The 26,738-nt window shown below is 40.0% G+C and overlaps 2 protein-coding genes and 1 pseudogene across 4 annotated transcripts in view; 2 read left to right on the top strand and 1 right to left on the bottom strand.

The window, feature by feature from the left end:
• Window positions 1–17,080, bottom strand: part of LOC134731275 (UDP-glucuronosyltransferase 2B15) — a 29,191-nt gene extending 12,111 nt beyond the window's left edge. Inside the window, exons 1-4 of one of the 3 annotated variants that reach the window (XM_063613633.1) lie at window positions 16,871–17,080; window positions 10,751–11,538; window positions 8,888–9,036; window positions 3,960–4,091 (exon numbers count right to left, since the gene is read on the bottom strand). In XM_063613633.1, the coding sequence (XP_063469703.1) occupies window positions 3,960–4,091; window positions 8,888–9,036; window positions 10,751–11,474 (1,005 nt within the window). In that variant the 5' untranslated portion in view covers window positions 11,475–11,538; window positions 16,871–17,080. Of the gene's footprint in view, window positions 1–3,959; window positions 4,092–8,887; window positions 9,037–10,750; window positions 11,539–16,870 lie in introns of those variants that run through there. The other 2 variants (XM_063613636.1, XM_063613634.1) reach the window with 2 other exon arrangements.
• Window positions 12,250–15,139, top strand: LOC129487003 (transcription factor NF-E4-like; annotated as a pseudogene).
• A 1,107-nt stretch (window positions 17,081–18,187) lies between the features above and the next one.
• On the top strand, window positions 18,188–21,380 carry LOC129485884 (AP-2 complex subunit beta-like). The gene is given in 3 exon segments (XM_063638947.1): window positions 18,188–19,432; window positions 19,435–19,927; window positions 20,096–21,380. Coding segments are annotated over 3 exon segments (2,640 nt in total). The 5' UTR covers window positions 18,188–18,192; the 3' UTR covers window positions 21,003–21,380.
• The last annotated feature ends 5,358 nt before the right edge of the window (window positions 21,381–26,738 follow it).

Genomic DNA, 26,738 nt, shown 5'->3' with positions numbered 1-26,738 from the left:
TTCTTAATAAAGATTATAAAGGTTATGAAAGGCTCAGGAAAGTTATATCTTATGGTCAAGATTAGAATTTTATAGATTGTTCATACAATTTTGAAACACAAACTTATTTGGCTTCATGCTGTTTTATTAGGGCTTATTGCTTGGAAAATTGAGTCTCCTCTCTCAAAGAATGAAGATTTTTGCCTTTTTTTGAAATCCTTGAGTCATCACTTTAATCAAATGAATGATTTGTCTTACCTCTGATATTAAGTGTTTTAAATCTTTGATAGTTGAGAAATTTTCCAAACAAATTAATAAATTATTTTTTTTCTGACCTAAGTAATCCTTTCATTTATTAGTTTCCCTAAAGTCCAAAAATGACATAATTTGGCTTATTTGGTATAAAAATTATACAGGAAACATTTTCAAATATGAAATGGTGTTTGGTCTTTTTGAGCTGTATTTATATAAATATGTTATTGGTATGTGTTCCAAAATTATGGGAAACTCCTATGATTCTGATATGACTTAGTGTGTACATTATCAGTAACAATTATATTTGTTAAGTTACTGTGTGCCACAGAGGTAATAAATTTCCTTGTCCATTGTGTCTTTGACTGAGGCTACCCTAAAACTTTTTGTCATCTACAGACAATTGTCTGACTTCGGTCCTCTTTAGAAGGTGGTTTTATAATCAGCCATAAAATTCTAACAGGTGCTCTTCAAGAAAAGTTTTAGATAATTTTGGAGACTGTGACATTATAATTGAAGAAAAACTTTCAGGACTCCTGGAGAACTAAAATGTTCATGAATATCAAGCAGAACAGGAATTAACTACATGGACTGGACTAACAGAAAACTAAAGTTATCTTTTTGACTTTGCTTAAAACATTGCTTATCCTTTGTTTTGTTTTTTTTTAGAGTCAAGGAATCTTTTTTTTTCGAGCTATTAACAGCTTTTAACAATTTAGTATACTCTTATGAACAAAATTTAGAACATATTTGTTTCCCTCTACCTGATTTCTTCAGAATTTGGAAACTATTTGTGAGTATTTTTTACTTTTGTCAATATAGTTATTTGCATAAGTGCAATAAGAATCTATTTTCATTTATAACAAAACACAATTAGAGAAACCATTTATTTTACCAAGGCTTTCACTGGAATTGTGTGCTTTCCTTTAGGGAATCAAACTTGACTTATGGAGCCCATAAAAGCCCCTTGAGAAAACTGGCCTCATACCTTCATCTATAAGGTCCCTGTACAGGGTTCCTGAACTGTGTTAAGCAAAGAATGTAACTTTCTGACAGGCCCAGGAGCACCAAGTTTATTTTTGAACCCCAAAAGGAGAGGAATTCACCCAACTCATAGATATTTGATGGTACAAATCTATGATTTGCCTCAGCTTTAAAAAAGTCTCATCTGAGATTCTTTCTATAAGACAAAGTTCCATCAAAGCCACTTTAAAAGGCTATGTAAATAACAAATTATTCTTCCTCTTCTGTATACAAATAATCAGGCCAAGTATAATAAAGCAAATCAGTTCTACCATGGTTTGACTTTAGTAAAATTGGGAAACTGAAGAGAGAAAAATTATGTTTTAAAAATTACTGTGCACTTGTTGTTAGATTACAGTCTTGCCTAATGATTTTCAATTTTTATTACAGTCTACAGTTTAGACTGAATTCTAATTTTTCATGGCCACACATCTTCAAAATATTGTCTTCAGATTTATTTTCCTCCCCCACCCCACCATTTTTCCTAATTTGGAGTCACTGTAATCTAAGCCATGCTTTTATAAAGCCCTACAAATTAAGCTGGACAACTTCAACTTCAGAAGAAAACAACAGCAACCAATTTACATACATAATCCACTTTCATACCTGCCTACTGATACATGGACTTCAGAGTAATGTGACCTATATTAATTTTACAGGATTGTTCTTTTGTTTGGTTTTGTTTTTCTCCCTTCCTCCCTTTATTTTGTCTTCATAGGACATGAGACTTCACAACTTACTAAAGATGAACTTTCCTAATAACTCAGGAACTGCTTAGGAATAAACCATCCCTGCCATTAGAGATCAGAAGAAAACCTGAGACCAGAGACTCATTTTCTTCTAAAATGCTTTCTCCAAAAGATTTTTTTTTAATGTAAAAGGAAAATAAGCCTTGGGGCCCCAAAGTCACTAAGCAAATCACTGCCTCCCATTCTATTCAAAGTCACACCTCTGCTCTCTGAGATAAATGCATATCTGATTGCCTCCTTGGAGAGGCTAATAAGAAACTCAAAGGAATGCCTCCTCCCTGCTTCAAGTTGGCAAAAATAAACTTTCTAAATGTACTGAGACCTGTCTCAGATGTTTGGGGTTCACAAGATTATCAATGAAATATTCAAATATTTAAGAATTGTTAGTCTTAAATCTAGTACAAAAAAAGTAGCAAATTAGTAATAACCCATACATTTATTTTACATAGTTTATACTAGCTGTAACCTTCCAAATTTAATATAAATTTATTAATTTTTGAGTGATATGAGAAGAGTTTACTCATATCCACTTGTCTACTAGTCATAAGTTATGTTATGAATTTGACATCATTGATTACAAAAGACTAAATATTTAAACTGTGCATATGGTGAGAAATAATGCTACATATGTAGTATGTGTAATTTCTTTTAATTTGCTATCAAGTGCTACTTTCAGGAAAAATTTCAAGTGGCAGTGTTTGACACAAATTCAGACTGTTATCAGTATTGCTACTTTTGTAAATGCTAACAATGTAGGAAAAAAGAACCCATTGACAATTCATGATTAACAATACAGATGCTGAAAATGTATAAAATTGTATTTTGCTACATTTTGCTTAACTGATCTTTCACACTTAGATGACGCACTACATAGCATTGACAGCATTGATATATGGTCAGCTATAGCCAGTCATTACTGTGTCTAGTACTAAACTAAGGTACTGATTTTAGAATTCCCAAGTAATCTTTATAAACTGGAGTAGAATTTACAAGTGTTGACCTTGTATTTCATATGGGAATGTTAAAGTAACTCTGTGTTTTCAGCAAAAACCTGCATAGATCATTCGGAGAGGGCTGTGTCAGATAAGAAACTAAAGTGTAAATTGAAAATACACAAAGATTGTAGAGATTAGAAAATAAATTCCTACCATGTTTATTTATGTTTTCTGCTCCTTAATCTGCAGAAGGCACTAATCTGATTCTTAAAGCATAGCCTTTGTTGGGCCACATTTAATAATACACACAGTCTACCTTAAAAGCAGGATTCTATATCCACCCTTTCCATTACATTTTTCTGCTTAAGACATTATTGGCACCCAAGCCAGCAGAGCAGACAATTTTTTTTTTTTTCTCTAAATCTACTTGGCTAGGTGGGTACTTCCAGAGTAGCGGTTTGTCAGGCTAGGACATTCTTTCTCTGAATGGCACCCTGAACAGAACACTAAATAGACCTATTCCAATACATGGGAAGTAAAAACAGCCAGATTGCTTGGTCAGATGAAGATACATGATGCATTTCAAAGTTTTTTCAATACCTGCTTATTGTTATTGTGATATTACAGTAACTTATTAAAATTTAACTGCTTTTTGATAATATTTACAGTGTATATTGTACTTTCTAAAATCCTGTAAACCAAAAGGAGCAAATGACAGGGCAGAATTTAGTGATTTCTATGTACCTGCCTACCATACCATGATAATATGAAACTTCACTAGCACCTCTTAAGTGTATTTCCTTCTGATCACAATATTAATGCCAACGTTATTATCAATTGAAACTCCTCTCGTTATGATCTTAAGATCTTCCATATATGTTTTTTGTTTTGAACAGATGTCTGAGATAATTAGAACTATAATAGCAGTTAAATTTTCAGGCAGAACATTTCTGTAATGGACTCTTGAAGAGTTTAACAGATTCATTTAGTAGCCATTCACAATTAAAGAACTTTATCTAACCTTTTGTGGGATCTGGGCAAGGGCTGATGCAATCTTGTTGGCCCTTTCTTCTGACATGTTACTGATCATTGACCCCAGAGAAAACACCACAATACCATTTTCTCCAGAGCTCTGCACAAACTCTTCCATTTCCTGTGAAGAAAGAATTTATTCTATCAGAAAAGAGCAACAGCATAGAAAACACTATTGACAGGATTGTTACAAACACCTAAGAAGAGAAAGTCAGAAGCTATTGGAGTAATTTTTTAAACTGACCTAATCATTCAGTTGCTTTGAAAGGAGATGTGTAATATAATATATGTGGGATCTTTCATGCAAATTTGTGTAAATATGTGTGCATATGTATGTATGTATGTGTGTGTAAGGAATAACTGAAACAAAGCTATGACACTGCAGTAGGAAGAGATAATGCTAGAAAATATTACACCCAGACACTTTATTTATAATATTATAATTACTAACATAGGTTATTGAAGGTAGCTTTACTTGGCTTTAATTCTATTTTTTTTGTAGTTCTACTAAATCTCTTGTGTTTATTTGGGGCCGTTTTATTTTATTGTTTTCTGTTCAGTTCTTTTAGTTAGGAGTCATTGGAGCCATTACATGTCTATGAGCAATGAGGAAAAGTTAGTTACAATTAGAATGATTTTACATCTACATTTATTTAGCTTCTTTAGCTCTCTAACCATTTATATTTCACTTAAAGTTAGTTAGAGTTTCCTAGTCTTACCGCACTACCCCTCACTTCCCCCCGATACCCTCATCCCCCAAAAAGCCTTAAAAGCTGAAGTATAAGAATCACTCACATTGAACAGTCTGGTATTTTGGTTTGGAATTTCTGGGAAATATTTCTGAGAATTTCATTTATAATACACTATAATACTATATAGTTCCATAATCAAGTGATCTTATTTCTCAGGTCATTGTTTAGGTATGACTGTGACACCTTTTGTCCTGAAATCACACTGTGAAATTGATGTGCTATTTATAACTGTAGAGGTCACCAGGCCTTTCTCCAGCGGAGCTACTCACCCTGTAGAGTAGCTCCCTCACACTATATGAAGCTCCTGGTGAATATGTGTTTGCTTCTAAATGAATGAGAATTATTCTGACTTGTGTTTCCTGATGTGTTCTTGTTTTTAAACTTAAATCCATTCTCTAATGCCATATCACTCAATGTATTCTCACACCGAGTAAGAGAAAAAGAAATGTAGACCCATACATTTCCTAGATATCATATGAAAATTGTATACTCATCTTTTTGTTGCTGTTGTCCCTTTTGTTCTAAATTCTTTTTTTCTCAGTAAAATAATGACCAACCCCTTCTATCATAACAAATATACTTTCTGGTCCTAATCATTGGGGGAAATTTCTTTATAAAACTGTTTACAAATAAAAAAAGAAATTCTAAAATATTTCAATGCAGACCATAGATTGGTAAGTATTTTTCCAAAATATAATTTAACTTCATGACTTTTTTTTTTTTTTTTTGAGATGGAGTCTTGCTCTGTCACCCAGGCTGGAGTGCAATGATGCAATCTTGGCTCATTGCAACCTCTGCCTCCCAAGTTCAAGCAATTTTCCTGCCTCAGCCTCCTGAGTAACTGGGATTACAGGCACCTGCCACCATGCCTGGCTAATTTTTCAGTTTTTAGTAGAGTCAGGTTTCACCATCTTGGCCAGACTGGTCTTGACCTCCTGACCTCGTGATCCACCCACCTCAGCCTCCCAATGTGCTGGGATCACAGGCATGAGCCACTGTGCCTGGCCTGACATCAGTTTTAATTGGAGATTCAGTGTATGGCTATTAGAGATAATTCATGAGGCATCCAGGAACTCAGTGTAATTGCAGTTGCCTGTAGCCACATTTAATGTAACTTGAGTTCAACGTTTTGTCTCATTCACTGCCAAAAATCTTCATCCACCCAGTATTGAAGTAATAAAACATCTCTTTATAGACAGATCAGCACTGATCTCATTCTGTGACGTCTTTATGAAAGTAATGGTAATAGAAGATCAATGTAAGTAGTCTTATAAAAGTATGAAAATTTAGAAAAAGAAAATCATTTACCCATTTCTCTATCTCAATTTAAAATGTGTACCATTTCATTATGGGTTTAATTCTATTTATATAACTCAATGTACATATGTGATGTTTATTTAGAAAATTTTATTCTCATTGTATATGCCTTTTTATTCTACAAAAAAATTGTGATCTTGTTCTACTCATCATTTTGTTCCTTAGTTTCCAACTATACCTGTACCACGGCTGACAGTGTAATTAAACATTTTTTTGAAAAAAGGATTGTAATGGCTTGGTATGCACATTATATAAATTTTTAACCATTTCTTAATGTAAGATATTTGAATTATTTCCAGAGTTTTTAAATAAATATTTGCTACCAATATTGAATCTTACCATCATGATTTATCCTCTCTACAGTTTCATGTGAGTATATTATAATGGCAATGCCTATATGATAGGCATCAAACACTTGATACTTTTTGGCAAGAGTCTTATTCTTTTGAAATATACAAACATTATCTGAGAATCTAATACATAATGGAAAAGCAAGCAAATTTATGGCAACAATTATTTTGTGTACAAAAGAATTAGAGAATCAGTTTCACAATTATTTACTTGGATTCAAGTCTACCTTCTGCAAGTTAACAGTAACGGAGGCTCACACTTGTAATCCCAGCACTTTGAGAGGATGAGGCAAGTGGATCACCTGAGGTCAGGAGTTCAAGACCAGCCTGGCCAACATGGCGAAACTCTGCCTCTACTAAAAATACAAAAATTCGTCAGGTGTGTTGGCAGGTGCCTGTAATCCCAGCTACTTGGGATGCTGAGGAAGGAGAATCAGATCGCTTGAACCTGGAGGGTGGAGGTTGCAGTGAGCTGAGATCATGCTAGTATTACTAATAATCACTATTGTACTACTAGTCATTTATCCCTCTCCTCCTTATTCTCCTACTCTCTTCCCCCTGCTACTGGCACTATCACTTTCTTTTAATGTGAGTGAGAAGATTTTTTTTGAGAATAAGATAAGAGTACACAGAATTACCTTTTAAGCTAGAATATTAATGAAGAGCCTCTACCTTTACAAAACAACTTTAGCTTTCCAGCTTGTTCAACTGACTGCCCAAACTTAAACATTTACATTTAAACAAGTACACAGAGTATCTGTTCTCTAGGACTTTGCTAGAGAATATAATCTTGATGTGTTGGAAAATCAATCACTATTAAATGAAGACTGATATCTTAAATGGCTGGCACATGTTAGCTAATTTAAAGTATTAGAAATAATGACTAAAATAATCATAATATCAACAATATTTTTGGATCACTGGCTATGTGTCAGAGACAACTTAAGTGTTTCATCTGTGGTAACTACATTTTTTCCACACAGCACAATATGAAGTTGTGATTACTATTGTAAAGGTAGTCATGATTGCCTAAACTTATGTAAAATTTCCTAAATGATCTTTACATTTTATAAACGTGCCTTTTTGTAATATTATACATTGGGAATATTGGGATTTTTTTGAAAGGAAATCTGATCATATCTCTTCATTTCTTAACTCTTTTCAGTAGCTCTCCATTGTCCTTAATGGGTATATCAAATTTCATATATATATATATATTTTATATATATATATTTTTTTTTTGAGACAGAGTCTCACTCTGTTGCTCAGGCTGGAGTGCAATAGCGTGATCTCGGCTCACTGCAACCTCCGCCTCCCGGGTTCAAGCGATTCTCCTGCCTCAGCTTCCCAAGTAGCTGCTATTACAGTCACCTGCCAACATGCCTGGGTAACTTTTGTATTTTTAGTAGAGACGGGGTTTCACCATGCTGGCCAGTCCGGTCTCAAACTCCTGACCTCAGGTGATCCGCCTGCCTTGGCCTCCCAAAGTGCTGGGATTACAGGCGTAAGCCACCGCATCCGGCCCATCATTGACTCTTTACTCAACCTTTTCCTGTAAACTAAATTTGGGAACTGCCCTTACTGCTTTTCTACTTTTCTTTCTTAATGCAAGCCTTTACTTTTTTGTTCTTTTATTTGTTTGTTTGTGAGACAGAGTCTCACTCCGTCGCACAGGCTAGAGTTCAGTGGTGTGGTCTCAGCTCACTGCAGCCTCTGCCCCCGGACTCAGGCAAGCCTTCTGCCTCAGCCTCTTAAGTAGCTGGGACTATGAGACTACAGGCACACACCCCCATGCCTAGCTATTATTTTTACTTTTGTTAGAGATGAGGTTTTACCATGTTGCCCAGGCTGGTCTCAACCTCCTGAGCCCAAGCAATCATCCTTTCTCTGCTTCCCAAAGTGCAGGGATTATAGGTGTGAGCCACCTTGCTTGGCCTCTGTTTTTCTTTTTGTGTCTTTCTCACCCCCTCATCATTTCACCTATCTCTGCACATTATTGAGTACTCACTTTAATTGTTGATGAGTTTGGGATCTCTTCTGCATATTTCTTTATCGTTGTGGTCTTTCCTTATAACACTTTTAGACTTTTCTTTTTCACTTGTTTTTATTCTATCTTTCGAAGTACAATGTAAGGCATGAGGGAGCAGAAACTGTGCTACCTTTATTCTCTGAAAATCCAGCACTTACCTGTGGTTTGTATTAATCACTCTACAAATATTTTTGAAGAAATGAATCATACTATCTTTTGGGTTGCACAACGAAGGCCTTACTTTAACTAACCCTGTTTTCAAAATCTCCTTAGTAATCCTCTTTGGTCTTTAATGACAATAACATTCACATACTTGTGATAGTATAGAAATATATGATTTTCTAGCAGCAAGCCCTTTTTTCTGACCTCCCATATTCCCCTCACTCTGAGTTAAACACTCTGAAAGAAATATATCCAGCCATTCCTTCTGAAAATGTCAAGCAAACAAATGAAACAAGAATACATTTACCTTAGGCAAGGGTTTGGCTGGTTTACAGTGAAGTCCTCCAACAAAATCAACATTTGGTAAGAATGGGCGAGGAAATTCAAAATCCCAATAGGTTCGAATGAGCCACATTTCAGCTTTCCCCATTGTCTCAAATAATGTAGTGGGTCTTCCTGATGGAAAAACAAAACAAAACAAAACAAAAGGTAGCTAACATGAGAATTGTTATTTGAATATGCAGGTATTTTCCTGAAAGGACTTGGAATAACATACCCAAAGATACATAAAATGTCTGTGCATTGATAAAATATATATAAATACATTTATATATAGTCATAATTTAAATTTTATATATTGCACACATTGCTCATATGTATACATAAGGAAGGCAAAGTATTCAGAGATCTGTAAGAAGAAATTATATCTTTAATATAACATCAGTATATTCACAATCATAAATAATTATTAAAATAAGTCACTAATATGGTTTGGCTGTCCCCAACCAAATCTAATCTCCTCTCATCTTGAATTATAATTCCCATAATCCCCATGTGTGGAGGGAGGGACCCAGTGGCAGGTGATGGGATCATGGGGTGGATTCCTCCATGCTGTTCTCATCATATTGAGTGAGTTCTCATGAGATCTGATAGTTTTATAAGTGTCTGGCATTTCCCCTGCTTGCACTTCTCTCTCCTGCCGCTAAGTGAGAAGATCCAAGCTTGCTTCCCCTTAGCCTTTCACCATGATTCTAAGTTTCTTGAGGCATCCCAGCCATGTGGAACCATGAGTCTATTAAACTTCTTTTCTTTATAAATTACCCAGTCTCAGGTATTTCTATATAGCAGTGTGAGAATGGACTAATGTAGCCCCTATGAACTTAAATACATATTTGTCTTCTCTCTGATGCTGCAATAGTAACAAATATACCTGTAAACAACTCTTTCAGTTCCACAAGTAATTCATCTTACCTTACCCATGAAAACAGCTTTCCAGGAAGTACTCTAGCATCTACAATTTATTAAGCTAGTCCCTTGATCCTTGGTTCTCCAAGTAAACCATGAGTTTTTTTAGCTTAACACTGAAATCTTTATACCTACTACTGTCTTGATTCATCTTAAGATCTTAATATAATTAGATTTTTAAAATAAATATATTTACAAATGAGAATTAAAAAATTTTCAGAATTTATTGACACAGAGATGTGCTCTCCCTTAATTTGGCCCCTATTTTCTTTGATGCAGAGATGCAGTTTAATAAAATATAGATTAAAACGTAGATGTTCACTTTCAACAAGATTTCAGTTTTTGAAAGAAATAATTGTCAAGCTGTTATTGAAGGAATGTATGAACATTAGAAATCTCAAGTTTTAGGCTTCTGTTTCTGGAGTAAAGCCACTATATTTCTCAACTGTGAGGGAATCCTTCTTCTTACATGAAAAACAAAATTTAATTTCTAAATGAGGAAACTGAGGTACTCAAAGAGAAACAAATTCCTCAATCCTGCATTGATAATTTTTCTAGAAATATGTGTAAATACTAAATTTATGTGTCTGCCTTCATGAAGATGTTTCTTGAAGTATCTATTGACTTTTTAAAGATAAAAAATGTGTAGCAAAATGATATGTGATGGTTTAAAGAAATCATAAGTGCTTTACATTGAAGGTTTATCACTCTCTGGGTGTCCTGTAGTGGTGATGGACCCAGGGTTCTAACTGATTCTATAAGGTCAACATTCTATAATATTTTTGAGATTGATAGATCATCTTACATTTGCAATACATAATTTCCCTTAAAAACACTATCTTCTGACATTATATTTATATAAGCTCATCTTCAAAGGCACAGAAAAGTTAGAACTTAATAAGCACCAATTAGACACATGACTTACCTAGAACTTCACTATAAAACTGGTCCCACTTCTTCAGATCATAAATTTGAAACCAAAAGTCAAAATAAAGCATATATATCATATTTTTTATCCTCTCTGTGAAAATCATTTGATCACTTAATTCTGACATAACAACAGGTACATAGGAAGGAGGGAACAGAAATCCTCCACCATGCTTCTCAAACGTGTAGCCAACAGAGAAGCGGAGACTGTACAGAAAGGGTATGTTAAATAGCTCAGCCAGTAGCTCACCACAGGGATTAAGGGCATCTGCCAGAACGACATCAAACTTTGACTCTTGTAGTTTTGTCATAAGTTTCTTATTCAAAACTGCATCTTTACAGAGCTTGTAATCATAGTCATAATATTCCCAACACAATTCTTGTAATTGTGAAAAATATGACCAAAATGTATTTTTTGAAATAACATATGTCCATCTATCAAGCATTTTCAGAAGAGAATCTTCGAAATCATTTTTAGTTAAAGATGTAGGATAAACTTCAAATTTAATAGCAGATGATTTACTGGCATTGACAAGAATAGAAGCCGAAGATGTCAACACAGTCACCTCATGACCCCTCTGAACAAGCTCTTCCAGGATTGTCTTCATATTTATCCAATGGCTGTATTCTGTGGGCCACACCAGCACCTTTCCACAACTTCCAGAGCTAAAGTAAAAACTGAGCTGTATCAGCAGAAAGACTGACGTCCATTTCAGAGACATCCTGTTCTTATGCAATGCTTCTTTTCCAGTTGTTGTTTCTTTCTGTCATTTCTCATACTTATATCTGAGAAAAAAATCAATCAAGTTAAAATATAACTGCTAAAATTCAAAGTACATACATAATATTAACAATCTGAATAGGTGCATGCCAAGGAGACAAACAAAAGATTGATGAGTAACCTGTCTTATGTAATTATTTTATAATACTGTTAAGAACAGTGGGAAGTGAGAGGCTCCTGCCTGTTCGGTGCCCTTGACATAGAGAGAAGAAGTAATTATACAACTGAAACAGCATTTTTTAATATCATGGTGCAAGGAATGTCTTCTAAAACTTTGTTGACATATAATTCATATACCATATTATTCACCAATTAGTGTGCACAGTTCAACGTTTCCTAGTATATTCACAGAATTTTACATCCACTACAACAATCAGTATTATCTCCAAAAAATTCCATACAATAGCCTTTAACCCCCCAATATGAAATTTTGCATCCATCCTGCCCTAGGCAACCACTAATCTAATTTCTATCTCTATAGATTAGCAGTTTCTGGACCCTTTAAAAGATAAATGAGGATTTTCCAGTGATCATGGCAGATGGGATGCAGGACTAGCTTTCAGCTCCAGACAGAGCAGCATGCAGAGGCTTGCATTGTGAATTTCAGCTGCAGATCAACTGCAAGAACAGACCAGCGATTCTGAGAGGACAAAAGACCCTCTGCAGGAAGTGTACTGCTCCTGGGAGACATCCCAAATACTGTGAGTGCCCCAACAATGGAAGTGGCAAAGGGAGATCCCGCCCTCTCCCGAATACACATCCCCACTGGAGAAGCTGAAGGTCTGTTTGTGGGAGAAGTTCCTGACTTTACGTGCAGCTGAGTCAAATTAGAGAACCAAGCCAAGCAAAATATAGGGGTAGGGGAAGTAGCAGAAAGGTACTGGGAGCTCTCTGGATACCCAAGCAGCTCATTCCTGCCTGGCATCACAGGGATCTATCAGGAGGGTGGCCAGTGATGCAGGGGGTTCAAAGATTCTCCTCAGGGCCTGAAAGCTTGAAGGGATGAGTAACTGCTCCCTTCTCAGGCCCAGTCCCAAGATGCAAGGCCACTTGCATCAGCAGCGTGTGTCAGCAAGACAGTAGAAGCAGGAAGAGAGCCGGCCAGAAGACACTTACCTTGGCTGGAAGACATGTACCCCTGAAGATCAAGAAAGAGGCCGTCCAGGTACTACATAGCAGTCACATCAGACTGGGACACTTACTGTTTACAGAGGACTACAAAACTCCTGTTCCATCCTCACTTGGGGCTGACGCCATTTTAGGCCTCAGCCCACCTGAAACCAGGCACTCATTAAAACACCATGTTGCTCCACACTGCCTCGTGTTGTCTGTTGGCGCGCTCTTGCGGTTCAAACCTATTCAAGAACCTTACATCTGGTGCCAAATCCTAGGAGGGGCTCAGGTCCATGTCGCTTGTGGACCTACCCCTCCACCCAAGACAGGAGGCCACAGCAACCAGACAAAGGAAGCTCCTCAGCCTCCAGTCGCCTCTCTGTGCATGCGCATCAGCCACTGATCTCGCCTACTGGTAAGTTTCCCTGGGAGCGGGGTTAACAGGGCAAAATCTACATGGCCTCTCTTTGTTTCTCCAGTCCAAAAATCCAACACTGATCGAAGAAGGCTCCAGCGTGTGCCAGGCACTCGCTAATCGTCTGGTCTTAGGGGGATGCCTCTAAGCCATTTCATCCCGTTCCAGGAACCAAAAAGGCAGCGGAGACCGTAACTCCTTTTATCGTCTCCCTCCAGCTGTCCAGGATGGTCTCCTTTTTCTGTGTTCTCTCGAGCTACCCTTCATTATGGGAAACTCCCGGTCCTGAATTCCAAAAAACAGCCCTCCAGGCTGCCTCATAAATAATCTGCAAACCTTAGGCCTCAGGCAGGATATCTGCTGTAAGTGCCTTGTCTTTTTTATACAATAAAGCCTGGCCGCAGTATGAATTAGATAATGGGTCCAAATGGCCCACAAAGGGAACACTCAGCTCTACAATTTTAACTGACTTAAGCAATTATTGCAGATGACTGGGAAAATGGGGAGAAATTCCTTGTGTCCAGGCCTTTTTGCACCCAGATCACAACCCGACCTCTGCAATTCTTGCTTACCTATTCAAATCCTTCTTCATTCTCGCCGCCCTCATCGCCTTTCTCCTCTTGACCCTACCTCTTTTTCCCCATTGGATCAAGCAGACTTCTGTCCACCCCTCCCAGACCATACCCCTCCATCTCAACCATCTTCATTAACTCCCCAAGCTTCCTCATTGTCTTCTCAGCCACCATCTTCCCAGCCGGCATCACCTCCAAAAGTACCACTTCTTTTCCTACACCGTCCTCTCCTCAGGAAAACTCTAGCATTACCTGTACTCATTCTCCTTCCTCACTGCCCTCTCATGGAGCCTGTAAACCCATCAAGCCACCTTACACCCATATCTATCCTCCACTGCCTGTCAACTCAACCCCCCTTCGCCTTCAAACCCTCAGCGGGAACCCCTTCTGGCTTCTTCCTTCCCTCCTGCCCATACCAGCTCGGGCACCATCTTTGGCACATGCCCCACCCGTACTTCAGCGCCAGTGCTAGAATGCCCCCTTCAGGAAGTAGCAGGAACTGAAGGTATCGTTAGAGTTCATGTTTCCTTCTCCCTCACTGATCTCTCAAACTGGCAAGACTCAGTTCATTTCCAGAAGACCCTACCTCTTATATTAGGGAGTTTCAGTACCTTACCCGGTCTTACGAACTAAACTGGCATGACCTCTACTTATCTTCTCTTCCACCCTCACCCCAGAAGACCAGGACCATACTTGGACCCTAGCTCAGGTGCATGCTAATACAATTCATCACCAAGCTCCTGCCCAGCATACTGGCACAGAGGCAGTTCCCAACCAGGACCCCCACTGGGATTATCAAGACAGGGCCTCTGGACACAGCCATCAAGACCACAAGATTATGTGTCTCCTTGCAGGACTCAAAAAGGGTGCCCATAAAGTGGTAAACTATGAAAAACTTTCAGAAATCACCGAAGGTCCTGACAAAAACCCAGCCCTTTTTCTCTCTTGTTTAACTGAAGCCATGAGAAAATTACGAACCTGGGCCCAGCCAGCCCAGAAGGAACCACTATTTCAAACCTTCAGTTCCTCACCCAATCTACCATGATATTTGGCACAAGCTTCAGAAGGTTGATGACGGCCCTCAAACCCCACAGTGGGACCTTCTTAATTTAGCCTTCAAAGTCTTTAACAGTTGTCATGAGGAAAGTAAAAGAAAAAAGCAGAGTTTCAAATGCTTGCCTTTACCCTGCAGGCCCACAGGGCTGCAGCTCCATACAGAAGCCTCCTAGCAAACCACCTCCACCTGGCGCCTGTTTCAAGTGTGGCAATGAAGGCCACTGGTCCAGGCAGTGCCCAAACCCAGCTGTGCCCACCAGGCTGTGCCCCCTCTGTGGAGGACCCAGTGGAAGTCAGACTGTGAGTGGCTCTAGCAAGGACCGCCTCTATCCCTTTCTGAGCTGGCCAAAACCTCCTACTCGGATCTCATCGGCCTTGCCACTGAAGACTGACAGTGCCCAGGAACAGATGTCCCAGCAACTACCATTGCTTCATCTGAGCCAGGGGTAACCCTGATGGTGGCAGGTAGGCCTGCATGTTTTTTAAAAATTAATATTGGAGAAACCTACTCTGCTTTATCTAATTTTACAGGACCCACCCAGTCCTCCCAAACCTCTGTTGTGGGAATCAATGGACAAGTCTCCAAACCCCAAGCGCCCCCTCCACTTTTCTGCTCCCTGCACACCTTTTCCTACGGTCACTCTTTCTTAGTCCTGCCTTCAGGCCCAACTCTGCTCCTAGGCGGAGATATCCTTTCAAAACTCCACACCAGTCTCCACTTCCACCCCTCCAAGGCTTCTAACAGGCTTCTAACTTTCTTCTACTCCTCCGACCTCCCACCCTAAAACATGCAACTTTTCCTTATCCCCCATCTGTAGTTAACCCCACTGTTGGGGATACTTCCACACCCTCAGTCACAGAGCACCACACCCCCATCTGTATCACCCTTAAAGAGCCCACCCAGTTCCTATCACAGAAGCAGTATCTCATCCCCCAAGCAGCTCTCATAGGCCTAAAGTCTATCATTTCTCTTCTTCTCACCAGTCACCTACTCTGCCCAACAAACTCTCCTTTTAACACATCAGTTCTACCTGTTAAAAAGCCAGATGGAACTTATCACTTAGTCCAGGACCTCAGGCTCATTAACCAAGCTGTACTCCCAGTATGTCCAGTAGTTTCCAACCCATATACTTTACTTTCCTCACTTCCCTCCAATACCACCCATTTTTCTGTTCTAAACCTAAAGGATGCTTTTTCACAATTCCTTTACACCCTGATTCCCAAAACCTCTTTGCCTTTATGTGGGAAAACCCCGACACCCACCTTTCACGTCAGCTCACCTGGTGCGTAGTACCTCAAGGCTTTAGAGACAGCTCCCACCTTTATGGACAGGCCCTTGCTAGTGGCTTTATCCCTAAAATCATCCTCTCTTCTTTAATATGTTAATAATCTGCTCCTGTGTAGTCACTCTGAAAGAGACTGCAACACCCATACATACTATCTCTCTTTTATTCTTGGCCGAATAGGGGTATCAGGTCTTCCCTAAGAAAGCACAAATATACACCCCCTCAGTCACCTATCTGGGCCTAGCTCTTACCCCCTGAACCCAAGGGCTCACAACAGACCACATATTCCCTCCTCCAGTCCTTCCCGCCTCCACAAGCTAAGCAAGAAATTCTCTCTTTTCCAGGATTAGCGAGATATTTTAGGCTCTGGGTTTTCTCCTTCGCTCTACTTACCAAACCGTTGTACCAAGCTGCTAAAGGCCCTCTCCATGAGCCTTTAAAACCAGCACAGCCTATTACCCAACCTTTCCATCTACTCCAAAAGGCTCTCATCTCAGCCCCTGTCCTCACTCTCCCAGACTTCACCAAACCTGTCTCCCTCTATGCCGATGAACGGCGTGGAGTTGCAATACGTGTTCTAACCCTGTCTAAGGGACCCTTCCCCCCCAGATTGCTGCCTACCTCCCAAAACAGCTTGAGGCCACAGTTCTCGGATGGCCTGCCTGCCTCTGAGCATTGGTGGCAGCTGCTGTCCTCACCCTTAAAAGCCTAAAACTATCTCTTCATGCTAACCTAACAGTTTATTCAACCCATAACATCAAAAACGTGTTAGCTCACCGCAGTGTACTAAGTCTTTTCTCTGCCCCATGGCTCCTCCAGCTGTATGCTCTATTCACAGAAACTCCACACATCACCATGCTAACCACCTCCCATCTAAACTTGGCCACGCTCTTACCTGAAGCTACAACCGCCGAAGACTCTTCTTCACACTCTTCTGTGTGAATACTGTTCAAACCTTTCTTATACCTTTTCCAAACCTAACAGAAAAATCCCTTCCAGATGCACCCTTTACTTGGTTTGTAGATGGCAGCTCCTTCCTATATCTAGGACACCGACGTGCTGTCTATGCTATAGTGTCACCCCCCAACACTGTTGAAGCCAATCTGCTCCTCCTAGGCACCACCTCCCAAAAGGCTGAACTCATTGCCATCACTCAAGCTCTCACTCTAGCATCCAGAAAACAGATCAATATATTCAAATTCTTGTTATGCGTTCCATGTAGTGTACTCACATTCATCCCTCTGGAAAGAACGGGGTTTCCTAACTGCAAACAATACTCCTGTCATAAGTGGCTCTCTCATCAGCAAGCTCCTTCAAGCTGCCAGGCTCCTGCAGAAAGTTGCCATCATTCATTGCAGGGGCCACCAAACCCCAGACAATCAGCTGGAAATGCGCTAGCGGATCAGGTAGCCAAACAAGTAGCCCTACTACCCTTTCAAGGCCAGTTGCTATCCTTGTCCTTGTTCTCTCCTCTTTACTTCTAAGAAGAAAAAGAAGACTTCCGAGCCCAAAACCTTCAAAAGCAAGGACCATGTTATGTCAAGGAAGGGTGCTTAGTTCTTCCTCATTCTCAAAGCCTTTCTCACCTCCAAAGCTTCCACAACTCTTTCCATGTTGGTTACCAACCTCTTGCAACTTCTCCACCCTATTCTCTCTTGTCATCACCTTTCCAGCCATGTTCAAGAAATTATCCAGTCCTGCTCTATCTGCTACTCATTGTAACTTCAGGGCTCCCTCCAGCCTCTGCCTTTTCCTACCCACCAAGCCCAGGGCCAGGTACCTGGGGAAGATTGGCAAGTAGACTTCACTCATATGTCACATGATAAATGGCTCTGCTATCTTCTAGTCCTTGTGTGTACTTTCTCTGGGTTGGTAGAAGTGTTCTCAACAACTTCAGAAGGTGCAAATATCATCACACAAACTCATCATGCATACAATTCCCGTTTCAGACTCCCAACATCCATCCAGTCCGATAACGGTCCTGCCTTCATCAGCCAAATTACCCAAGGCATCTCTACATCCTTAAGAATAAAGTAAGTTCTCCACACACCCTACAGGCCTCAATCTTCAGGCAAAGTTGAAAAAATTAACTCTGTCCTTAAAGCCTAACTCTAATCGTGACAGGCAAGAAACCATTACACCACCACCCGGGTTGTGCCCTCCGGCTCCCTCTGCCACCCCCACCCTCGCCTTCGCCTCCACCTCCGATCCAAAGTCATGACTGATTCCAGGTATTTCACAACCAATAAAAACGGAGAAATATTTGAACTAAAAGCTGAACTCAACAATGAAAAGAAAGAAAAGAGAAAGGAGGCTGTGAAGAAAGTGATTGCTGCTATGACCGTGGGGAAGGATGTTAGTTCTCTCTTTCCAGATGTAGTGAACTGTATGCAGACTGACAATCTGGAACTAAAGAAGCTTGTGTATCTCTACTTGATGAACTACGCCAAGAGTCAGCCAGACATGGCCATCATGGCTGTAAACAGCTTTGTGAAGGATTGTGAAGATCCTAATCCTTTGATTCGAGACTTGGCAGTCAGAACCATGGGGTGCATCCGGGTAGACAAAATTACAGAGTATCTCTGTGAGCCGCTCTGCAAGTGCTTGAAGGATGAGGATCCCTATGTTCGGAAAACAGCAGCAGTCTGCGTGGCAAAACTGCATGATACGAATGCCCAAATGGTGGAAGATCAAGGATTTCTGGATTCTCTACGGGATCTCATAGCAGATTCAAATCCAATGGTGGTGGCTAAGGCTGTAGCGGCATTATCTGAAATCAGTGAGTCTCACCCAAACAGCAACTTACTTGATCTGAACCCACAGAACATTAGTAAGCTGCTGACAGCCCTGAATGAATGCACTGAATGGGGCCAGATTTTCTTCCTGGACTGCCTGTCTAATTATAACCCTAAAGATGATCAGGAGGCTCAGAGCATCTCTGAGTGGGTAACTCCCTGGCTATCCCATGCCAACTCAGCAGTGGTGCTTTCAGTGGTAAAAGTCCTAATGAAGTTTCTAGAATTGTTACCTAAGGATTCTGACTACTACAATATGCTGCTGAAGAAGTTAGGCCCTCCACTTGTCACTTTGCTGTCTGGGGAGCCAGAAGTGCAGTATGTCGCCCTGAGGAACATCAACTTAATTGTCCAGAAAAGGCCTGAAATCTTGAAGCAGGAAATCAAAGTCTTCTTTGTGAAGTACAGTGATCCCATCTATGTTAAACTAGAGAAGTTGGACACCATGATTCGTTTGGCATCTCAAGCCAACATTGCTCAGGTTCTGGCAGGACTGAAGGAATATGCCACAGAGGTGGATGTTGACTTTTTTCAAAAAGCTGTGCGGGCCATTGGACGGTGTGCCATCAAGGTGGAGCAATCTGCAGAGCGCTGTGTAAGCACATTGCTTGATCTAATCCAGACCAAAGTGAATTATGTGGTCCAAGAAGCGATTGTTGTCATCAGATCTTCCGCAAATACCCCAACAAGTATGAAAGTATTATTGCCACTCTATGTGAGAACTTAGACTCGCTGGATGAGCCAGGTGCTCGAGCAGCTATGATTTGGATTGTGGGAGAATATGCTGAAAGAATTGACAATGCAGATGAGTTACTAGAAAGCTTCCTGGAGGGTTTTCACAATGAAAGCGCCCAGATGCAGCTCACTCTGCTTACTGCCATAGTGAAGCTATTTCTTAAGAAACCATCAGAAACACAAGAGCTAGTCCAGCAGGTCTTGAGTTTGGCAACACAGGATTCTGATAATCCTGACCTTTGAGACCGGGGCTATATTTATTGGCGCCTTCTCCCAACTGACCCTGTCACAGCTAAAGAAGTAGTCTTGTCTGAGAAGCCACTGATCTCTGAGGAGGCGGACCTTATTGAGCCAACTCTGCTGGATGAGCTAATCTGCCACATTGGTTCTTTGGCCTCTGTGTATCATAAGCCTCCCAATGCTTTTGTGGAAGGAAGTCATGGAATTCACCACAAACACTTGCCAATTCATCATGGGAGCACTGATGCAGGTGACAGCCCTGTTGGCACTACCAATGCAACAAACTTGGAACAGCCTCAGGTTATCCCCTCTTAAGGTGATCTTCTAGGGGATCTTTTAAACTTTGACCTCGGTCCCCCAGTCAATGTGCCACAGGTGTCCTCCATGCAGATGGGAGCAGTGGATCTCCTAGGAGGAGGACTAGATAGTCTATTGGGACAATCCTTCATCCCATCATCAGTGCCTGCAAGCTTTGCTCCTTCACCTACACCTGCTGTGGTCAGCAGTGGACTGAATGACCTGTTTGAACTCTCCACAGGGATAGGCATGGCACCTGATGGATATGTGGCTTCTAAGGCTGTCTGGCTACCTGCAGTAAAGGCTAAAGGCTTGGAGATTTCAGGAACATTTACTCACCGCCAAGGGCTCATCTATATGGAAATGAACTTCACCAATAAAGCTCTGCAGCATATGACAGATTTTGCAATCCAGTTTAACAAAAATAGCTTTGGTGTCATCCCCAGCACTCCTCTGGCCATCCATACACCACTGATGCCAAACCAGAGCATTGATGTCTCCCTGCCTCTCAATACCTTGGGCCCAGTCATGAAGATGAAACCTCTGAATAAACTCCAGGTGGCTGTGAAAAACAATATCGATGTTTTCTACTTCAGCTGCCTCGTCCCACTCAATGTGCTTTTTGTAGAAGATGGCAAAATGGAGCGCCAGGTCTTCCTTGCAACATGGAAGGACATTCCCAATGAAAATGAACTTCAGTTTCAGATTAAGGAATGTCATTTAAATGCTGACACTGTTTCCAGCAAGTTGCAAAACAATAATGTTTATACTATTGCCAAGAGGAATGTGGAAGGGCAGAACATGCTGTACCAATCCCTGAAGCTCACTAATGGCATTTGGATTTTGACTGAACTACGTATCCAGCCAGGAAACCCCAATTACACGCTGTCACTGAAGTGTAGAGCTCCTGAGGTCTCTCAATACATCTATCAGGTCTACGACAGCATTTTGAAAAACTAACAAGACTGGTCCAGTACCTTTCAATCATGCCGTGATCGGTGCAAGTCAAGAACTCTTAACTGGAAGAAATTGTATTGCTGTGTAGAATCTGAACACACTAAGGCCACCTAGCAAGGTAGTAACTAGTCTAACCTGTGCTAACATTAGGGCACAACTTGTTGGATAGTTTTAGCTTCTTGTGAACATTTGTAACCACTGCTTCAGTCACCTCCCACCTCTTGCCACCTGCTGCTGCTATCTGTCCTTACTTGTGGGCTTCTCCATGCTGTACCAATGGCTGGCTTTTTCTACACCCTCTTTTGAGTGTAGTTTGGTGTTTTGTAATTGAGAGCTCATTTCAAAAGCAGAAAAAGACAACAAATATTAAAGCAAGGAAAAGTGTCAAAAAAAAAACAAAACAAAAACAAACAAACAAAAAACGCCCAACACACCAAGCGGGCTCTAGAAACCCGCGAGTCATGGACAAAAAAATCTCCCTTTTGCCCTCATGAGACTTTGCACAACACCAAAACCAACCTCTTTTTCTTTTTGCTTTGTTTTTGTTTTGTTTTGTTTTGTTTTGTTTTTATTATACTTTAAGTTTTAGGGCACATGGGCACAACGTGGAGGTTAGTTACATATGTATCCATGTGCCATGTTGGTGTGCTGCATCCATTAACTCATCATTTACATTAGGTATATCTCCTAATGCTATTCCTCCCCCCTCCCCCGACCCCACAACAGTCCCTGGTGTGTGATGTTCCCCTTCCTGTGTCCATGTGTTCTCATTGTTCAATTCTCTCCTGTGAGTGAGAACATGTGGTGTTTGGTTTTTTGTTCTTGTGATAGTTTGCTGAGAATGATGGTTTCCAGCTTCATCCATGTCCCTCCAAAGACATGAACTCATCATTTTTTATGGCTGCATACTATTCCGTGGTGTATATATGCACATTGTCTTAATCTAGTCTATCATTGTTGGACATTTGGGTTGGTTCCAAGTCTTTGCAGTTGTGAATAGTGCCACAATAAACATGCATCTGCATGTATCTCTATAGCAGCATGATTTATAATCCTTTGGGTATATACCCAGTAATGGGATGGCTGGGTCAAATGGTATTTCTAGTTCTGGATCCCTGAGGAATCGCCACACTGACTTCCACAATGGTTGAACTAGTTTACAGTCCCACCAGCAGTGTAAAAGTGTTCCTATATCTGCACATCCTCTCCAGCACCTGTTGTTTCCTGACTTTTTAATGATAGCCATTCTAACTGGTGTGAGATGGTATCTCATTGTGGTTTTGATTTGCATTTCTCTGATGGCCAGTGATGATGGGCATTTTTTCATGTGTCTTTTGGCTGCATAAATGTCTTCTTTTGAGAAGTGTCTGTTCATGTCCTTTGCCCACTTTTTGATGGGGTTGTTTGTTTTTGTTTTTTTTTTTTGTAAATGTGTTTGAGTTCATTGTAGATTCTGGATATTAGCCCTTTGTCAGATGAGTAGATTGCAAAAATTTTCTCCCAATCTGTAGGTTGCCTGTTGATTCTGATGGTAGTTTCTTTTGCTGTGTGGAAGATCTTGAGTTTAATTAGATCCCATTTGTCAATTTTGGCTTTTGTTGCCATTGCTTTTGGTGTTTTAGACATGAAATCCTTGCCCATGCCTATGTCCTGAATGGTATTGCCTAGGTTTTCTTCTAGGGTTTTTACGGTTTTAGGTCTGACATTTAAATCTTTAATCCATCTTGAATTAATTTTTGTATAAGGTGTAAGGAAGGGATCCAGTTTCTGTTTTCTACATATGGCTAGCCAGTTTTCCCAGCACCATTTATTAAACATGGAATCATTTCCCTATTTGTTGTTTTTGTTAGGTTTGTCAAAGTTCACATGGTTGTAGATATACAGCATTATTTCTGAGGGCTCCAGCTTTGTTCTTTTGGCTTAGGATTGACTTGGCAATGTGGGCTCTTTTTTGGTTCTATATGAACTTTAAAGTAGTTTTTTCCAATTCTGTGAAGACAGTCCTTGGTATCTTGATAGGGATGGCATTGAATCTATAAATTACCTTAGGCAGTATGACCATTTTCATGATATTGATTCCTCCTACCCATGAGCATGGAATATTCTTCCATTTGTTTGTATCCTCTTTTATTTCATTGAGCAGCAGTTTGTAGTTCTCCTTGAAGAGGTCCTTCACGTCCTTTGTAATTTGGATTCCTAGGTATTTTATTCCCTTTGAAGCAATTGTGAATGGGACTTCACTCATGATTTGGCTCTCTGTTTGCCTGTTATTGGTGTAGAAGAATGCTTGTGATTTTTGCATATTTATTTTGTATCCTGAGACTTTGCTGATGTTGCCTATCAGTTTAAGGAGATTTTGGGCTGATCTGATGGGGTTTTCTAGATATACAATCATGTCATCTGCAAACTGGGATAATTTGACTTCCTCTTTTCCTAATTGAATACCCTTTATTTCCTTCTCCTGCCTGATTGCCCTGGCCAGAACTTCCAACACTATGTTGAATAGGAGTGGTGAGAGAGGGCATCCCTGTCTTGTGCCAGTTTTCAAAGGGAATGCTCAGTTTTTGCTCATTCAGTATGATATTGCCTCTGGGTTGCTCATAGATAGCTCACATTATTTTGAGATACGTCCCATCAATACCTATTTTATTGAGAGTTTTTAGTCTGAAGGGTTGTTGAATTTTGTCAAAGGCCTTTTCTGCATCTGTTGAGATAATCATGTGGTTTTTGTCTTTGGTTCTGTTTATATGCTGGATTAAGTTTATTGATTTGCATATGTTGAACCAGCCTTGCATCCCAGGGATGTGGCCCACTTGGTCATGGTGGATAAGCTTTTTGATGTGCTGCTGGATTCGGTTTGCCAGTATTTTATTGAGGGTTTCTGCATTGATGTTCATCGGGGATATTGTTCTAAATTCTCTTTTTTTGTTGTGTCTCTGCCAGGCTTTGTTACCAGGAGATGCTGGCCTCATAAAATGAGCTAGGGAGGGTTCCCTCTTTTTCTATTGATTGGAATAGTTTCAGAAGGAATGGTACCAGCTCCTCCTTGTACCTCTGGTAGAATTCAGCTGTGAAACCATCTGGTCCTGGACTTTTTTTGGTTGGTAAGCTATTAATTATTGCCTCAATTTCAGAGCCTTTTATTGGTCTATTCAGAGATTCAACTTCTTCCTGGTTTAGTCTTGGGAGGGTGTATTTGTCGAGGAATTTATCCATTTCTTCTAGATTTTCTAGTTTTATTGCATAGAGCTGTTTATAGTATTATCTGATGGTAGTTTGTATTTCTATGGGATCAATGGTGATATCCCCTTTATCATTTTTTATTGCATCTATTTGATTCTTGTCTCTTTTCTTGTTTATTAGTCTTGCTAGCGGTCTATCAATTTTGTTGATCTTTTAAAAAAACCAGTTTCTGGATTTATTGATTTTTTGAAGGTTTTTTGTGTCTCTATTTCCTTCAATTCTGCTCTGATCTTAGTTATTTCTTGCCTTCTGCTAGTTTTTGAATGTGTTTGCTCTTGCTTCTCTAGTTCTTTTAATTGTGATGTTAGGGTGTCAATGTTAGATCTTTCCTGCTTTCTCTTGTGGGCATTTAGTGCTATATATTTCCTTCTACACACTGCTTTGAATGTGTTGCAGAGATTCTGGTATGTTGTATCTTTGTTCTTGTTGGTTTCAAACAACATCTTTATTTCTACCTTCAATTGTTTATGTACCCAGTAGTCATTCTGGAGCAGGTTGTCCAGTTTCCATGTAGTTGCATGGTTTCAAGTGAGTTTCTTAATCCAGAGTTTTAGTTTGATTGCACTGTGGTCTGAGAGACAGTTTATTATAATTTCTATTCTTTTACGTTTGCTGAGGAGTGCTTTACTTCCAACTATGTGGTCGATTTTGGAATAGGTGTGGTGTGGTGCTGAAAAGAATGTGTATTCTGTTGATTTGGGGTGGAGAGTTCTGTAGATGTCTATCAGGTCACCTTGGTGCAGAACTGAGTTCATTTTCTGGATATCTTTGTTAACTTTCTGTCTCATTGATCTGTCTAATGTTGACAGTGGGGTGTTAAAGTCTCCCATTATTATTGTGTGGGAGTCTAAGTCTCTTTGTGAGTCTCTAAGGACTTACTTTATCAATCTGGGTGCTCCTGTATTGGGTGCATATATATTTAGGATAGTTAGCTCTTCTTGTTGAATTGATCCCTTTACCATTATGTAATGGCCTTCTTTGTCTCTTTTGATCTTTGTTGGTTTAAAGTCTGTTTTATCAGAGACTAGGATTGCAACCCCTGCCTTTTTTGTTTTCCATTTGCTTGGTAGATCTTCCTCCATCCCTTTATTTTGAGTCTATGTGTGTCTCTGCACGTGAGATGGGTTTCCTGAATACAGCACACTGATGGATCTTGACTCTTGATCCAATTTGCCAGTCTGTGTCTTTTAATTGGAGCATTTAGCCTATTTACATTTAAGGTTAATATTGTTATGTGTGAATTTGATCCTGTCATTATGATGTTAGCTGGTTATTTTGCTCATTATTTGATGCAGGTTCTTCCTAGCAGCAATGGCCTTTACAATTTGGCATGTTTTGCAGTGGCTGGTACGGGTTGTTCCTTTCCATGTTTACTTCCTCCTTCAGGAGTTCTTTTAGGTCAGGCCTGGTGGTGACAAAATCTTCCAGCACTTCCTTGTCTGTAAAGTATTTTATTTCGCCTTCACTTATGAAGCTTAGTTTGGCAGGATATCAAATTCTGGGTTGGAAATTCTTTTCTTTAAGAATGTTGAATATTGGCCCCCACTCTATTCTGGCTTGTAGAGTTTCTGCTGAGAGATCCACTTAGTCTGATGGGCTTCTTTTTGTGGGTAACCTGACCTTTCTCTCTGGCTGCTGTTAACATTTTTTCTTTCATTTCAACTTTGATGAATCTGACAATTATGTGTCTTGGAGTTGCTCTTCTTGAGGAGTATCTTTGTGGCATTCTCTGTATTTCCTGAATTTGAATATTGGCCTGCCTTGCTAGATTGGGGAAGTTCTCATGGATAATATCCTGCAGAGTGTTTTCCAAGTTAGTTCCATTCTCCCCATCACTTTTAGGTACACCAATCAGATGTAGATTTGGTCTTTTCACATAGTCCCATATTTCTTGGAGGCTTTGTTTGTTTCTTTTTATTCTTTCTTCTCTAAACTTCTCTTCTCGCTTCATTTCATTCATTTGATCTTCCATCACTGATACCCTTTCTTCCACTTGATGGAATTGGCTACTGAGGCTTGTGCATTCATCACGGAGTCTCATGCTGTGGTTTTCAGCTCCATCAAGTCCTTTAAGGACTTCTCTGCATTGGTTGCTCTAGTTAGCTATTCATCTAATTTTTTTTCAATGTTTTTAACTTCTTTGTCATGGGTTTGAATTTCCTCATTTAGCTTGGAGTAGTTTGATCGTCTGAAGCCTTCTTCTCTCAACTTGTCAAAGTCATTCTCCATCCAGCTTTGTTCCATTGCTGGTGAGTAGCTGCATTCCTTTGGAGGAGGAGAGGTGCTCTGATTTTTAGAATTTCCAGTTTTCCTTCTCTGTTTTTTCCCCATCTTTGTGGTTTTATCTACCTTTGGTCTTTGATGATGGTGATGTACAGATGACGTTTTAGTGTGGATGTCCTTTCTATTGTTCTAACAGTCAGGACCCTCAGCTGCAGGTCTGTTGGAGTTTGTTGGAGGTCCACTCCAGACCCTGTTTGCCTGGGTATCAGCAGT

The sequence above is a fragment of the Symphalangus syndactylus genome, chromosome 1 (genome assembly GCF_028878055.3).
Source record: "Symphalangus syndactylus isolate Jambi chromosome 1, NHGRI_mSymSyn1-v2.1_pri, whole genome shotgun sequence".
NCBI lineage: Eukaryota > Metazoa > Chordata > Mammalia > Primates > Hylobatidae > Symphalangus > Symphalangus syndactylus.
The sequence above is the reverse complement of the archived record's forward strand: the minus strand, read 5'-3'. Positions and strand labels throughout refer to the sequence as shown.